The 17,911-nt window shown below is 38.7% G+C and overlaps 1 protein-coding gene across 2 annotated transcripts in view; it reads right to left on the bottom strand.

Moving 5' to 3' along the window:
- CERT1 (ceramide transporter 1) overlaps positions 1-17,911 on the bottom strand; it is an 81,032-nt gene that overhangs the window by 13,865 nt on the left and 49,256 nt on the right. For both annotated transcript variants that reach the window (XM_055790599.1, XM_055790598.1), the window contains exons 4-10: positions 17,789-17,896; positions 16,878-17,016; positions 15,784-15,867; positions 8,592-8,749; positions 1,919-2,011; positions 1,275-1,361; positions 239-331 (exon numbers count right to left, since the gene is read on the bottom strand). In XM_055790599.1, coding sequence (XP_055646574.1) covers positions 239-331; positions 1,275-1,361; positions 1,919-2,011; positions 8,592-8,749; positions 15,784-15,867; positions 16,878-17,016; positions 17,789-17,896 — 762 coding nt within the window. The remainder of the gene's footprint in view (positions 1-238; positions 332-1,274; positions 1,362-1,918; positions 2,012-8,591; positions 8,750-15,783; positions 15,868-16,877; positions 17,017-17,788; positions 17,897-17,911) is intronic.

Consider the following 17,911-nt stretch of genomic DNA (forward strand, 5'->3'; position numbering starts at 1 on the left):
GACAAGCTTGATACAAGTCAAGAGTATTCTAAATAGATACTCATATCAGTATTTTTTGAGCCAAGACAGAAAACAGTCCTTCTCCAATTCCAGCTACTTCATTTGGAAGTGAGTATACCACTGAAAGTTACTAGAAACACCTAAAAAAAGTTAATATCTCACCGACTCATACAAGATATTATACAGAACGATTACAGGTCAGCCCATTATTTGGAGGAGATCACAAGAAGTATCTTACCTTTTGGACAAATCTGTGAGTCCCCACAGCAGAATATGCATCTCCAGAAGGTAAGGATGTTGGCCAGTGTAATCTAACCTTTTCACTTTGGGACTGCAACAAAACAGGTTTAATTATTAGTAGTCAACTGCCTGGACTATGAGTCATCCTCAATCTATGTAGTGGCTAAAACAACTAATGCTGTCCGCGACAGGCATGAAGCTGTCATCCTGCTGGAATTCTCAGTAAGTGAACAGGCCTGAAGACTGAATTCATGTATACTTCAAGGTATATTTCTGCGTTAAGCAGAATAGATCAGATCCATGTAGTCGTACAAAAGTCACTCAGAACTTTCACACTCAGCTAAGAGACCCCAGCACAGGTAGACTGTTGGGTATATATGCACCCTGGAAAGTCTTTTAGTTTTAACCAAGTAATTATATTCACGGTATTCATAAGCCTAAACACTTTCAAGACAGAGGATGCTGCACCACTTTGTTAATCCCTTATTTTATATACTGCTGTGTGTTCTCATATCCTGTATTTCCTCACATGCATCTTACACCTTTTTTGATCCTTGTCATTCAAGTGTATTCAAGAAATAAATTAGAGAAGTAGTTGCAGCCTTCAGAATTTTTAAATAAAAAGCAAACACCAACACAACTGCCATCTTTCCTATTTCACATACTGTTAGTCAACAGATGCTTCAGAGCAATTAATTAGGTTTTGAGAAACAGCTGCAGCATTTGATATCCTTATTTGCATAGGGCATCAGTTACATATAAAGGTAAGTTTTATACAGGACACTCATTTAGGAGTTAGAAACTAGAGACATTCAGTTAGCATATCACGCTGTCCTTTTCTATATAAACTATGAAGTCACTTTCTCAAAATTAGTGTTAAGCAACAATATTTAATGTAAAAAAATTAAGTGAATTCCTCTTATCAGTGTCAGAATAAGCTACCTAGAGCTTCATGAGATGCACCACAGGACTGAGTTTAAGTCAGAAGTCTCCCATGAAGTGCCCACCTTAAGACATTTTTCAAGTACCAATACCTGTTCTTCCATTTTATCCTGTCTATCAAGAGCAGCTTCAACGGCATCAAAGAACTCTTCTTCATTAATCAGACTATTAGGACCCTCCTAGAGCATAAGAAACAAAACCAGTTCAGAATTTTTGAGCTATGAGAGTTCCACTTCACTTTAATATTAGAAATTCATACTTATGTATTATGCAGAAGCAATTTTTTTCTATAGACCTCAAATATTTTCACCAATATTCTTAGATTATAGTTTCTCTGAAAACTCTACTTGTTAAAGGAAGTTACTCTAAGTACAATTTAGGGATAGTTGTATAAAGAAGAAAAAAACCAGGAAACTAAGTTACAGTGTTAGCATGCTTTCACATCAGATTTAGGTTTTAATTAAATCTATATAGTCTCTTACAGATGTTTACAGTGTGTCAGTAAAGTACACATTAACATAATTGTGTAGCTAAGACTCCTTCCAAGTATTCCAGTGCCTTGGGGAATCCAATCCAGGATAGACTTCAAATATGTGCTCTCAAAACATAACAAGAGAAGATAAAATTCTGGGGATGTCTATCGAAAATTCTTGGAAAGAACAGTTTAACACTAAACCACTGGTAGAGCTGAGTCAAGGCATAGCATTTTTTAAAATTTCAAAAGTAGAATTTGTACCTCATAGTCTGGCCCTCCAAAGTGGGACTTTTTCTTCAGTTCTGTCACAGCATTTTTGTATGCTTCTTCAATTCTTCTCCTTTTTTCTATCTCCTGTAAAATTACATGATCATTTGGTGCAGAGAGAATAAACTGACTGAAAATAGTCAACATACCAATAAATGGAATGACCAGTATAGCTTTTTTCCAAGTTACAACTGCAAAGCTCTGATTTTCTGAATATATACTATATATACACCCATATACATATACTACATAATACAAAGCTTGGGGAGCCAGTAACCTTCAGGGTACCTTCTTTAAGTCACAAGAAAGAAACCACATCAGTGACCAAAAACTAGTTATCTAGTTTAAGCACAGCTATTCATGGTTTATTAAGGGTCAGACTTTGTATCTGAGTGACAGAAATCTCTTTGACACAGATGCTTGGGCAGAGATAACAAAGGGTGAGTAGTAAGACCAATAAAAAACTAACTTGTTGAATGTGGTGAGATACTAATAAGTCACAGCATGTAACTATGTATCTATGATCAGCTGGCATGGGACAAATGCAAATCATTGTGAACTCCATGCAGAGACTAACTACTCAACATCATTTTCCCATAATAGGTGTGACTGTACTAGAGCCCTTGATGTCTGTAGTGTTGTATATTTTGAGTAAAAAAGTAGTAAAGCCAGAATCAGATTAAGTCTAGTATTTCCTGGGCAAATTCTACATACTTCCAGATAATTCCCAGTGAAAAACCTATAAACACAAAATTCTTGCAGAAATCAGCTTTAATATGCAAGATGTTCCTCTGTCCCCTTTCAGAATCACTTCATGTGGAACAAAGTTCGGTCTTCCAGGTGATGACAACTTTGTTGTAGATATCAAAATAATTATACAGCAACCCAATTTGAATTTTAAAGATTCAGTGGAGAACCCTTAAGCAATACTGAAAGGCTGACTTTACCAACTGGGTATCTGGTGGTAACATTCACTCTGGAACACATTTTCCAGTTTCTAAAGAAAAGTTTCAGAAGTAAAGCAACAGTTTTGATGTAAAACGAAGTAGTATAGTTTTCCACAGGAAGATTCTTAGGAAAAAAAGCAGCACTTTGAAGACAGTATTGTCTTTATCTGTGAGTGTTTTCCTTTCTGACACTATCACAAGGAGGCAATAACTGCTAACACTTACGTTTCACAGAACTTGGCATATTTATCTTTTTTTGAAAGTAACTGGAGAGTCCTGAAGATGCATAAAGCATGACTTGACTATAACTCATTGAGAAAAAGAAGTTTTACCTGAACACTTGGAATGAAAAACAATACACCCCCCCAACTCCTCCTCCTGCTCACCTCAAATCCCCACACCTTCTGTACTTACATCTGCAAAGTAGTGATAATTCACATATGTCAAAAGATAACTAAATCTGCCAGCTTCTCTTGGCAACAACATTAAATAGGGAAGAAACAGGGAAACTGCACAGCAGAAAAATTACTGGTGTATTAAAACCATGTAAGATTTAATGAAACGTTTAAGTTAAAATTGTCAAAGGTGAACAAATAAGCTACCTAAACATGCTAATCTTGAATTAAATGTTCAGAAGCTAAGTTTGCTCATTAATAACAACTAGTACAGCCAAATGAAACTAATAGAAAAATGTTGTGGGACTCAAGACAACATGAAAAGCATCATCACAAGGATTTTGTTGCAAATGAAACAGTGGACCGAATACTAGAAATTATACCCTTGCTTTGTTCATACATTTTAAGAAAAGTCTATTTTAAAATATAGTTGAGAGGATCATACTGGAAAACGTAACTGCACTGGATAAACAAGAAGCCAAGCTCAGGATCTTAACATCTAAAAGTAAAAGGCTAAAAGCAAAGCTGTAACTATAATTGCCTCTAGATAACATTACATGCTTTTGTATTAATTTTATTCTGGCCATCATCTATTTTGGTAACAGAAATTAAATATAGAACACTAAAATTACAATAATTAAGTGCGTTACTTTAGCTGTGTCCTTAAAAATAAAAAAATGTTTTTATAATAAGTTTCTTATTCTCAAAGGTTTAGAAATAGTTTCCAACCTTCAGAATGTAACATAACCCCCTGTTATTTAAAAAAAGCTACAAGGCTGGGGGTTATAGAGAAAGTTATTAACTTCGTAACACTGTATTCATCTCTAGTCAGACTGTAGTCACCTGTAGATTCAACAGATTCTACCCAACTTGAGCTTTTTTAATAGGAGAATTTTTTTAGGACAGCTATGATTTTGAAATATATTTGCTTCAAGTTCAGCAGACATAAAACCATCTTGCATCTTTAGGCTAAGCTAGCTCTTAACAAGATAGAGGCCGTATAATTTTGTGAGGTCACGGGACCCTTACTAACCACCTTTGTGTGTTGCTGTTAAGTAAAAGGCAGTTCTGAAACTACTGGATTGAGGAGGCTGGAGAGGAGAGCCAGATTACAGGGGCACTTACACTACTTGTAAAAAGCTCATTGATTTTAGCCACTGACTGAGATGTTACTCTTCCTCTGGCAAAACTGCACACCACAGAGCCAGAGTTGTCAATCTACTGACACGCAAATGACAGATTAGATGCTGTCCCTTTCAACGCTGCTAGATGGTCTTTTACAGGCATTGTAGCTCTAGAACCCTCCCAGCTAGAAAGTAAACACTAACAGTTGTGCAATTTAATGTAATTTTCCCCTCTAATCTCTCAGAGAAGGTATTCTGAACTTCATAATCCCACAGTATTTACTTCCTTTTCACAGCAGTTTACAATCTAGCCAAGAAAACCAGAAGTACAAAGATAAATACCATTCTCCTCCCACATCTATTTATCAAATGACTGAGCAATGTTTTTTGTTCAGGCCCACAGTTAGAGAAGATAACTCTAACAAAGCCACGTTTAACCACTGAAATAACAAGACAGAGGAGAAAAAAAAAAGCAGCTCTACAACTGAAGTGGAACAGTGTGAGCAGAGGTCTGAACACAGTCAACTTTTGTCTTTAAGGGTGTAGGTGTCATGGTGCTGGCCACAGAGGACTGCAGGGGTGGCCTTTGTGGGAGGAGGCCAGGGGCTGCCCTGTGTCAGACACAGGTGGCTCTCGCCAGACCTGAAACAGACCCACTGCAGCACACAGCTGAGTCCACCCACCACAAGTGGGGCACCACTCTGAGAATGTATTTAAGAGCAAAAAACACCCCAGGGAGAGAGGAAGGGGGAGCAAAAAGTGAGAAAAAGCCCAGATGCCAAGGCCAGAACAGCAGGAGGAGCAGCTCCAGGCCAGAGAACATATCCACACTGCAGCCCATGGCGGGCATCAAGCCAGAGCAGAGGGACATTTCCTGAAGGAACAGTGTCCTGTGGAGGACTCACACTGCGGCACATTTTTTTTCCCCAGAGGACTGCTGCTGCACGGTAGGGATCTGTGGTGGTGCAGGGAAAAAGTTTGAGCAGAAAGGAATGGCAGAGATGAACTGTAACCCCCATTCCTTACCCCACACTGCTTGGGGCTAGCAAGCAGTGGGTAGAGGGGCTTGCAGTGAATGAGTGAAGCTGTGCTTGGGAAATTGGGGAAGAAAGCTGTTCTAGTGTTTGTTGGTTTGCTTCCTGTTAACTGAATCTTTTATAAATCAGAAAAGTGATTTTTTTCCTAAATCAAGAATGTACTGCCATGAAAAGAACCAGTAAGCAATCTCCCTTTCTCTTGACCCATGAGCATTCTCATCCTATTTATTCCATTAACCCTGCTGAATGGGTGGTGAGCAGCTGGACAAGCATCTGACTGTTAGCCAAGGCTAGCCCACCACAATTGCAGATTATTTAATTAAAAAACTCCTCTTCCAGAAGGCCAGCAATTAGAGGAGTACAAATAAAAAGTAATTATTTTATATTAGAAGTATTTTACCTTGGGTGTGCTGTAAACCCCAGAAAATTTCATTGACATATATGATTTTAAAAAAGTTTCAAGTTTACCAAAGCAGAGTAACTTAAAACCTCCAAGACTTTAGAAAACTGCTGGTATTTTAATTTTCGGGAAAAGAACTCCAAATAAGCTTGTGACCCCTTTCAAAATGTATTTACTCATGCTACACAAGGCATCAGTCACATGAGACCTAACATGTAATTTAGGATGAATTTGTTAACCCTGTGCAGCTTAAAACAAGTGCTTTACAGTTAGTCCCCAGAAGAAGAAAAAAGTTACAAATAACTAACCTAAATGAATTGAAATTATATAGTAATTATTATTCTGTATTAACATATACTAACTTAGGGACAAGAAAAATTCATCACTGGGTAAAATGCTGGCTGGACAGTTGAGCCTGCTGGTCACCAGTGGTGTTCCCCAGGGCTCAGCATTGGGGCCAGTTCTGTTTAACATCTTTCTCAGCGTTCTGGACAAGGGGATCGAGTGCACCCTCAGCAAGTTTGCAGATGACACCAAGCTGGGCAGCAGCGCTGATCTGCGGGAGGGCAGGAGGCTCTGCAGAGGGGTCTGGACATGCCAGACCGATGGGCCGAGGCCAGCTGGATGAGGTTCAAGAAGGCTCCGTGCCGGGTCCTGCACCTGGGTCACACCAGCCCCACACAGCGCTACAGGCTGGGGCAGAGCGGCTGGAAAGGGCCTGGTGGGAAAGGGCCTGGGGGTGCTGGTCGGCAGCCGGCTGGGCATGAGCCAGCAGTGTGCCCAGGTGGCCAAGGAGGCCAGCAGCACCCTGGCTTGTGTCAGAAGCAGTGTGGCCAGCAGGGCAAGGGAAGGGACTGTCCCCCTGCACTGGGCACTGGTGAGGCTGCACCTCGAACCCTGTGTTCAGGTTTGGGCCCCTCACTGCAGGAGGGACGTAGAGGGGCTGCAGCGTGTCCAGGGAAGGGCCACGGGGCTGGGGAAGGGTCTGGAGCACAAGGCTTGTGAGGAGCAGCTGAGGGAACTGGGGGTTTTCAGCCTGGAGGAGGCTCAGGGGGGATCTTGCTGCTTTCTGGAACTACCTGAGAGGCTGTAGACAGGTGGGGGTGGGTCTCTTCTCCCAGCTAACAAGCAATAGGACAAGAAGAAACGGCCTCAAGTTACTCCAGGGGAGGTTTAGATTGGATATTATTACTGAGAGGGTTGTCAAGCATTGGAAGAGGCTGTGCAGGGTGGTGGTGGAATTGCCATACCTGGAGGTGTTTAAAAAAACCACGTAGATGTGGCACTTCAAGACACGGTTTAGTGAAGGCCTTGGTATTCCTGGGTTAACAGCTGGACTTGATGATCTCAAGGGTCTTTTCCAACCTGAATGAGTCTATGATTTTATGATCCATGCACTAAGCAAAGTCTCAATGTGAGTGAACTGTGTTTGCTCAGCCAAGAGACAAGAATGTTTTTGAGGGGGGGACCTAACAGTAGCCTTTCGGTACCTCCAAGGAAGTCATTAAGAAACAGAGCCAGACATCTTCACAGCAGTCTACAGTAGAAGCACGAAACACAACAGGCAGATACTGGAATAGGAGTTACTCCAAGTGGATATAAGAAAAATATTTTTTTCACTAGAATAATAAATGAGCAGTGGAACAGGCTGCCAAGAAAAGCTGTGCAGTCCCCAGCCCTGGAGATGTGAAACCAGGCTCACGAAAGCCCTGAGCAACCCAGCCTGATCTCAAACTGTCCTTCCTTTAAGCAGGAGGTTTGAGACAAAAACCTCTTGAGGTCTTTAGCCTAAACTGAATTACCCGCCAATTCTACTAACAAGTTTCAAGCCTTAGATCTACTGTAAATTCCTCCAATGACTTAGATGAAGCAGTAACAAGCACTGATAGAAGTCTTAATACAGTTAGACAGGGCTAGACCTTTGACATATGAACAAAGGTGACCCAGGAGACAGGCTAAGGATTCAAACATGGAAGTACTTTGTCGGAATGCATTCGTTGAATTGTGTACCACTAAAACATATGAAGTAGGATTTAAAGTGTGACATACACACCACATGGAGTCATGTTAAATGAAAAATGGAATAATAGCTATAGGACTGCACAGGACACCAGCCATTGATGGCATGATTCTAGAAATCAAAGCCTGAAGTACAACCTAGTCATGCCTCCAGCACATCTCAAGAGATGACACTGCTCCTTTTAAGTTGCTATAGTCATTTAACAGGCTCAGCATGAACTATTGTTGCCATTAGAACAACAGATATCCTAATACCATGTTTTAGCCAATTAGCATAAAACATGACTTAATCTCCTAAAGGAAAGTAAATAATTGTATGTCAAAGACATCTGAAGTTAGAACAATTTGTTCTCCTCAGTATTGTCAATATCTACCACAATTAAATTATTTCTGAGATTTGCACATTATTTTGCAAGCATGGATAATTAGGTCTCTTTTAGAGGGCTGCAAGCAATACACTTATTACTGTGCAATACTGTCAGGTTCTCTATAGGCCTGTATTTTTTATACCTACCATCTGAACAAGAGCTGGGAAAAGACAGACTATAATGAATAATGTTACTTTATCACCAATCAGGACAAGGCTTTAATGTTTTCTAGAAGTAGTAATGAAAACACTTAAAATTAACAAATGCTGTACATAAAAATAAAAGCAATTCCTGGAACAAAAATTTAACAAGAACTCATTTGAAATGTCAAGCTAAACCTTTGTTTTTCAACAAAAGTAAATGGAAAATGATCTTACCTTATCTAACCTTTTTTGCCAGCTTTCTTCACGTTTTACCATGAGTTCAATACAATGAGAGAGTGTAGCAAGGATCCCAGCAGTAGTTGCCTTGAAAGTTATAGCTTCTCCTTTAAAGTCTATGCCATTAATTCCTTTGGGTGTCACATGCGGAAACACTAAAACCAAACATGAATCATTCACTGATAGCTGCCTTTAAGTCAAACAAGCATTTTACATGTATGCTTCATATTACAACTCTTTGATGAAAATAGACTGGCTAGAAAGTTAATTAAAAATAAAAATCAAAAGTCCTAATAATTTTCAGCTCTCTACAGGATAAGGAAAGAGGTTCAAAAGGAGGAACACATCCCTTCAGCTTCATCTTGCTATACTGTATTTCAATTCTGCTTGTAATGCTGTATTACTCTGCACTCTGCAAACCATGTGGGTGGAGGGAGTGGTAATACTTTGTAACAATAGCAGTTTGACAGCTTGAAGTGGGGCCTAATTAACACAGAGCAACCTTAAAACATATCTGATACAGCACTAGGAAAAGGAACAATTTCAAAATGCAATCAAACCCAGAATGTAACAGTCAAGGTTGCCTTAAGCAGGTAGTTACAAATTTAAAAAACTCAAAGCAAAAAGGTATAAGATAAAAGTATCAAATATGTTGAATTACCCAAGTACTGTGGGTTTTGAAGTTCCAACAACTATTCCATGCTGTCAACCAAGCCATCTGTTGCTAAGGTTATTTAAAGAAGTCATTTAAAATGTGTGACAAAAAAGGGTACCTATTACATGTCAAACTCCTATGCAGATTGACATAATAACAAATCAAACACTACACATTAATGTAAAAAAATACTAGAAAGCACAAGTAACACTCATGTGCAAGCTGACTGAGCCCAGCACAAAGTAACTCCTGCTATGTCATGGGGCAAGCTAATGCCTTACCATCTAGCTGGATATCACTTTTTTACCCTAGTCTGTCAGTTTGTCAACCTATCACTGTCATAGTTTAAAAAGTACAAGTAATTATTTGTTTAAGTTTAACCTATAGCTCTCTGCAAGAGCAAAGCAGAGCTTTCAAGCAGTTGAGTTCTCGTAGGGAAGATAAATGCAGTTGCTGTTCTCCAATGACAGAGCACAGTTATCTACACTTCAGGAACAGAGAGCAATCATCACATGGTCTTAAGCAGTGGCTCAAGTTTCTAGAGGTTTTATACACCCTTTTTTCAGAAGGAACCAAACTTTTTCAGAGAGATGACTACAGGCTACACACTACAAATACCTCAAATAAGCATACATGCTACAGTAGAATACAGCTTATTTGTTTCATGTTAATCAAGAATATTCCCTAAAAGGTAAAAATGATGGAGGCTGGAGAAAAAAAAAAAACTGTTTCAGAAAGAATAATGATAAAGCAGCTCCCCCTCCCCCTAATAGCTGCAGAGGGACCATGCGGGAAGCCAACGCTGAAAGTGGTATAAGCTGGCAAGGAGGCAATACAGCAGATTCCCCGAGAATGATGAAAATTCCACAAGAGCTTCCCATAGCACTTCATGACTGAAAAACACAGTTTATATTAATAATGTGTCCTGTTGGTGTAGACCATGCTCATATGCAGGCTTATCAGCACAGCTACAGTGCTTACAGATGTGATTTTTTTCTCGTAATTATGCAACACGCTAGACATGCTGAAGAAACTACTACTGGCTGCAACACTATAAAATCATTCCAGAAATCTCTGTGGAAGATTGTAAGGCAGAAGCAGCAACACAGCTCATTTCCTGGAAGAGTACCAGCTTTTTTCCTAGATACCTTTAGGTCTCAGCTATAGCTCATTAATACTTCCATACAGTTTCAGTCATCATATATTCAAAGTCATTCTTTAATGGCTAGTCTCAAAGTAGCACTGATACATGCAGAGCTTGCAGTTTTAAAGACAGTGTCCATAGTTTCTTTCAGCCATTGTAATACCGGGCAAAACCGACCTTGTTGCAGGAAGATGCAAAACCTGTTTCTTTGAAGAGATGGTCAATCAAGAGATTCCTTATGATGGGAGTATCTTAATTCACTCCTAATGACAGGAGACTTTTGTCTTCCTGGAAGATGTCAAAAGATGATCTCGAGCCTCACCTCAGTAACAGCTGAGCTTCAGCACATTAGAAGTATTTGTCAGGAGATTCTCTTATTTAGAGAGCGCAAACATCTTTCCTATTCCTTTTTTATGCTTTTTTCCTGTTAGCTACAGATTTAGTGTTTCCAAATGAAATCTGGCATCAGAAGATCTATATGGTTCAAGGTAAAGGCCGATAGGAAAGTGTTCTTACCATTACTAGCTTGGTGATCAAACTACATGTAGCCAAGTGAAAAAAGCAGCAGGATGATTTTTTTTCCTGCTTCTAACTTCAACACCTTCCAAATGGTTCCTTTTTAGTTATCCTGTCCTCTAAGCATTTTACTTTATTTCTGATTTTTCTTCTCTTGCCTTTCATGTAAAGGATTCTTCATATCATGCTTTAGCCTTCAATAGCTCTTTCGTCCTGCTCTTCTACACCTTTATGTCTGTTAAGATAGGTCAGTTTTCCCTTCTTGTTCCTAACATTGTTTGTAACTGTGATAAACGCAGTCATGATTCATGTCAAAAATAAAATGTACTGTGATAAGTATAATTGTTGTACCCTGTGTAAATCTGGGACCTGTATCGCAGTTGTGGTGAGTGGGCACGTGTGGTTCTCCTTTAAGACGACATGATGGCTTCCCTTTCCCCTGAGGCAATCACTGCCTGTAAAAGCCCGCCAAAGGAGATAAGGTAAGCAAAACCACACCATGCCAGAGAAGGCCAGAAGGCCTGCGAAGGAGACAAAGACCTTGAGATTTGAAAAAGCGCGCTAAAGGAGAGCCAGTAGGAGGAGAAGGCATACCCTAACGGCCCAATGGGGAAAGAGCGGGACGAACATCTGGCGAGAAGGGATTTGGTCAAGATCCGGGCATAAAAGGCGCTGCTTTTAGGACTCAGGTGTGTGTGTGGTGGAACTAATTGAGTTCTCCATGCACCCAGCGCTGTTTTTGCTTAGTTTCTCAACCTAAATTGATTGAACCCAAAATAAAATTGTTTTAATTATCGTTTATAACATAACACTTCCACAGATGTTACAAGCACCATGTGTTTGATCAAATCTCTTTTCCAGTAAAACAGCAAGTTATTTTAAAGACAGTAGCTAGAAAGAAGTTCCTTTATCTTTCCCATTTTATGCCACCTTAACATCTTATGTCACTAAAGTGAAAAAACATTCGAGTGCATGACCATTTATTAATATGAAACAGAACAAGGTCTTAAAAGATTAGTCAGGATGAGTTTGGTACAATGCTCTGGGTGATGCTTCATTTAGAAAGGAATGTACTCTGAATAATTAGAAAAGATAAGGTGGGCACCTGAAGGAGATAAGGAGACCATCAAGTCAGAAAATTGCTGAACAAAGAAAATTGAAAGGCCTACTCCACCTAGATCCCACCTATTGTGAATGGAATGTTTAGGTGTCAAAATCACATGAGTACATATGTAAAGATGTTGTGCAACCTCTCATGAAAACTGTATAAAATACCTAACTTTCCACTGAAAACAAAATACCTAACTTTCCACTGAAAACTTGTGAGCTAATTTGTCCAGTGTGAATCAGCTAGCTCCCCAACGTTGCATGAAATAAACACCTTTGCTGCTTAAAGACAAAATTAGTCTGAGCAGTTACTCTGTGCCGTTTTGGCATCAAATACCTACTGTTGCTTATCTTCTGTGGACAGCAGTAGGATCAATTATGCTTAGTCTTCCAATAAGAACAACCCCATTATTTCAGCAACACATTGATGAATATTCTCCCTCCATTCAAAGCACAGAAATCCAACATAAAACCCACTGTGGTTTACATTGAATTTCTCTCCTTAAGCTTGTGCAGCACTTCCATCTTTATAGTTCCAGCACAAAACCACCTTCCATCTTCAAAGAGGTTCCCTTAAGTAGGTTTCACCTGCTCTTCATATTCTTACATAACTTTAAATCAAATACGCTCATTTTCCTAAGCACATGAATGGGAACACCTCCTGATCATGATTATATGTTCTTAGTGAATAGAGAATGCTGTACCACTTATCTAAAGGATGACACACCTATGTTTAGTTAAAAGTCGGGAAATGTCTAAGGACCCTTATTGCCACATGACGGATGTACAGACTGCTAAGTCCTTGGGTTGGTTGTCTTTAGAAGGGATATTTTGTCTTAGATTCCTGTTGTACATGCAACATGGCAAAGATGAAAACTTTAAACATGGCCGCTAAGGAATAGAGTCTGCGTAGAGACAACTCCTCAAGGACATTGCGCAGGCATGAGATATGTAAATGAATTCTCAGAATTGTAATGAATATGTAAACAATTTCTTGGAAAACTAATGAATAGGTATGAGTTGCTTGTATAAATGGGGGACTGAAAAGTCCCCTCTGTGTACATGACTTTGGTGGAGTGATCCCCCATGCACCCAGCGCTGCCGAATAAAGATAACCTCCGCTCGCCTGCATATTACTGATTCTTCAAATCATTAGAATCTAGGATTCCCAATGGGTAAATATTGCTCAGCCAATCTCTCCCTTGGTGTTTTGTACATGCAACTTGTTTCATTTACCAGATTTTAACTGGAAAGTGACCAATAAATCTGAACATCTTCACAGTATTCTTCCTAGGTCTTCACTCAAATATCCTAGAGAACAAAGAAAAGAAAACCCCTCCCTATCCAGAACTACTACTTCAGAGTTGTTGTACACAAATCTCCATAGTCATGTTAACTTTCTCCTCCCACCCAGGGGAGGTGCAGAGGAAGAAATTTCAAAAGACAATGTGAACATGGTTCCCCAAGTCAGCCTTAAATAATGCTTCGAGCATTGGATTGGTGCACTAGTGGTTTGAACAGTGGGCTCAAACACTGTTTCGTATCATAGTAGGCTGACTAAGAGGTTGAACCCACGCTTCTCACTTCCTGCAACAATGACTGCTGAGCAGCTCCGCAAAAACAGGAAAACATTTCTCAGCTATGGTTAAAAAGATTGTTCCAGTCCTTCCAGGACTGAATAAAGACTTCAAAAAGTGAACCTGAAATTTGAGAAACCAAAGAATCTTAACAGCTGATCTGAGACTAAGCTTTAGAAAAGGGGGAAGATGAAGTTAAACCTTTCATTATCAGTTAAACCGAGTAGTTCACTGCCCAATACATGGGCATGGCTGCCTCAACCCAAGACATCTACTTCCCTCACTGCGCCACTTTCCACTTATGATTCTCCTTTAGGGCAGAGACTCTAATTTTTCATTTGTAATCAAGCTCTGCAGCACTCTGCTACCAAATATTTAATGGATTTAGCTCTCAGAAATCAAAATGAGCCACAGAAAAACTGAAATGGAGATAAAGCTTTTCAAAGAAATAATTGATGGAAAATAAATTTAATGCAATCAGGAATCGTAACTGGATTAGTTCTGTAAAACACAAGGGGTTGCAGAAATGTTCTGCAGTGAGCAAGTTTATATACAGGTACCCATTCTTAGCATCTATGTCTCTAAAGACTTGATACAGAACTTTTCACAAGACAAATGTGTATCACTTCAAATTCCTATTAAACAGGTGATAAAAAAAGGGAGTGAACTACTTCAAATTTAAATATTCTGAGATAACCAGATGTACTAAAAATACAGACTTTCCTAATGACATTCCCCATATCATATGTGTATATATAGCAGATACACTAGAAGAACGTAGATAGATATGAAGAGATGTTCTAAAGGTAAATTAAGCTGAAACTCCTACATGATCCACAAAAATTAAGTTTGACAAAGACATCTCCTTCAAAATGAATCACACAGTGAAATTAAACTCTTACTTAACATTTTTTTAGAGAAGACTTTTCTGAAATTTGTTCTGACAAACTAATGTCCACAAAAAAATGTACATTAATATACACAATAGGGTTAGTGGAGGTTCGTGCAATTGTGCATTTGCTTACAGGTAGGCATTATAAGCTTGTTTAACTCTAGTGATAAGAGGCATGAAAGCCTTATGCGAAACCTCTTTTACATGCTATTTAACCTCTGAAATCACTGTTATGATTAATTCCCAGTACAGCAAGCCCTTCATATAATTGAAAAAAAAAATCTAATCATATGATGAACTCTGAAAGTATCCTGAAAGCTCCTTCCATTCCCCTTCCTCATAACAGTTTTGGCTATGCTCTAGAACAAGTAAGCTTTAACACATAGGGGCAACAGCCAAACAAAAAGAAAACTGAAGACACAGAAAAGGCTTATTTTGTCCATATATTTTCTAGGTTCTCGATTAAAGTTTTTACATTTAAAAAACACTTTTGACTAGTCTTTGGGAGATTACATGCAATTTGAAACTAGAGGCAGTGCAACTTGAAAATGTTGTGAATCTAAGTCTAAGAAATACCTTAGGACTAACAGAAGTGTAAATAGAGAATGTAAACGCTAAAATATTTCAGCCTTTCTGTTGTTTCCTGACTAAGAAGAATGCAAACAGATTTTAAATGTACTGACAACTTCTGCCAGGCCAGAAGTATTAGATTTCTAGAACAACAAGACTTGCACGAGTTCTTCATATTTACTGCATGGATCATTTAAGATTAAAAATCATAATATCGGAAATGTTCATCATAACAATGGAAAATACAGCAAAAAATTGCTAGAACTATGACGAATGAGAATCAGTAACCCTTGACTTTAACCATTATGTAGTCATAGAACCTGGGAAAACCATACCAGGACATACCTAACTAGAAAATCATTGTGCTCGAGTACACACCTAAAGCAGGTAACACTTGCAAGAAAAACTGCAATTACCTGTTCCAAATCTCAGTTCCCACACCTGAATGACATCTGTTTCAACAGAATTTTGTAGTGAAAATTGCTTTGGACACAGAACAGGAAATTCCAGCTTGACAGGCTTGCATTAATATTTGTGTGAATTAAGAAAGGCTTAGAACCACGAAAAGCAGCTAATGAATGACAACATGAGTAAGAACTTCCTGTCACATACATTTAAATAACTACTCTTGCCATTTTCTTCTGAGAAAAAATATAAATATCCATGTTCTGCCAGGCTTATCACACCATTCATATGAATGTTCAGTGAAGAAGTTGGAAGACACTTACACTTTTCCTTACTGCTGTTGCTATTATGTACAAAATCCCCATCGGAACGCACTGTAGGGAAATCATCTTCATCGTCTTCTACCACTAAATTTGAGAAAGAGTGTGTTATGGGAGTGAGAAAGCTTTTCCAATTCTTTAGTGTGCAAGAAAGAATTAAGAGCACCTTCATGGCTAAATGACATTTAAGAATTTTTTTCCTATAATAAGTCACAAACACCCTGCCCCCTCCCCCCTTTTTTTTGACCCAAGACTTCTATCAACATTAGTGTCAGAAAGCATTAGGATACTAACATTTGCTCAATGTTGAAGTTTAGCACTTGATTCTATGGTAAATACTCTATGATAAATCAACAGTATTTTGGTGTTACATCTGGATAACAAGGGAGCCATGATTCAGCAACTATCTATTATTTACACTAGGAAGTTCACCAAGAAGTGTAATTGTACTTACCTACCACTTTCTTACTAGCAAAACTTTCAGGTAACTTGAACAGAACAAACCCAGAAATGAATATAAATGCCTCAGGCGTGTGTATGGATACCATAAAAAGCTGTGCTTTGGGAAGAGCAATTCAGAGATATGTAGACATCCACATGTGAGTCTATTAGGGCCTCAAATGTGCATTCAGTGCTCTACTTCCAGCCCATACATCTAAGGAGCATTCATTATAGCAGCACCTTTGTCTTTTTTAAAGAATGTACTGTTCATATCAAACCAAATATCCTATTGTTTTTTTGTTTTGTTTTGTTTTTTCAAAAGAAAAGGTAAGAGACACAGCAATGAACCTGAATTAATCTTATAAGGTTAAACTATTGTTCTATAATATCAAATGCTTAAAAGAGCATTTCTTTTGTACAGCTGACAGCTACAAATTAATATAAACTTAAGCAGATTTTTACAGGTGGCCAGCTTCTGAAGTGGAAGTCGTTAACACTATGCAGAAATAGCTATGATTGATCCCTATAATAAAGCATAAATTTAGGATACGTATTTTATTTACATGGCATCAGATGCTATAGTAACTATTTCAAGGGCTATTACTGTGTAAAAAGCTGAATGTTACGGAGGTAAGAGTTTTCAGTTACAATTTTACCTTTATCCCTCTGGAGTTCATCTTTGGAAACTGCATCTGCACAGGCATCGAAGTATTTCTGTAAAGTATCAACTTGTCTACACAAGATATCTCTGAAGGTTTCCATTTCTGCAAGCTTCTCACGCAAGCTATGGCCCTTCTGAATATACAAGAGAAAAAAGCCTGAAATGCTTCTAGATACTCCGCAATAGTTCAATGTATAAATAAATAAAACATTAGATTTCTGCAGCTATGAAGAACAAACTCAACACCACTATGGACATCTTAGCAGCAGCTATGAAATGCTGTTAATATTAGAAGAGTGCAAGAAACTGTATACGAAGTGTTCCTTACTCATTTTGTCCACTAGTGTCAATTTTTCCTTGACTGCTACTTCACAGCATTCAATATCAGCTTATAAAATGTGATCTTACATGCTCCCAACTTTATGCCTATTGACCTGAAAACAGTCAGCTCTAGTTCAGGATCTTTATTCCTGTCTTTACTCGCCTTTCTTTTGTTGATTCTCTTCCACTCTCCCAGAAGTACAGCCTGCTCAAGTTCATGTGTTAAATACATACACACATGAGACAAGGAAAGCCGTCATCTGTCTATCAGGTTAATCATATTTATTAAGTCATAGAATCAGCATTCATTTAGAGGGCCTGCTATTCTGAGGAGTAAGTGAGGAACAGTTAATAAATGCTCCTACAGGTTTTGATTTTCTTGCCATTGGGAAATGACAACAGTTTATGATGGACAACTGCAAAGCAGCGCAAGCGAGCTTCCTCTATGATGAATTACTAACACATACAGTAAACCAAATCTGTATTTTTTCCATAATTGTGTGAATGAGGCTTCACATATATTCCTTCTTTTCGAGTTGCATGTGTTATTTACACACCAATACTATGAAAACTTTATTCACTAACCTTGAACGAAGAGGTGGATGTTGCAGAGTATCCACTTGCTCCAGAAACAAGAGACACCATGGAGCCATGGCGTCGTAAACTCGATTCTGATCCATATCCTGATTCCGTCTGAAAAACAAACCA

The sequence above is a fragment of the Falco peregrinus genome, chromosome Z (genome assembly GCF_023634155.1).
Source record: "Falco peregrinus isolate bFalPer1 chromosome Z, bFalPer1.pri, whole genome shotgun sequence".
In the NCBI taxonomy this organism is placed as follows: domain Eukaryota; kingdom Metazoa; phylum Chordata; class Aves; order Falconiformes; family Falconidae; genus Falco; species Falco peregrinus.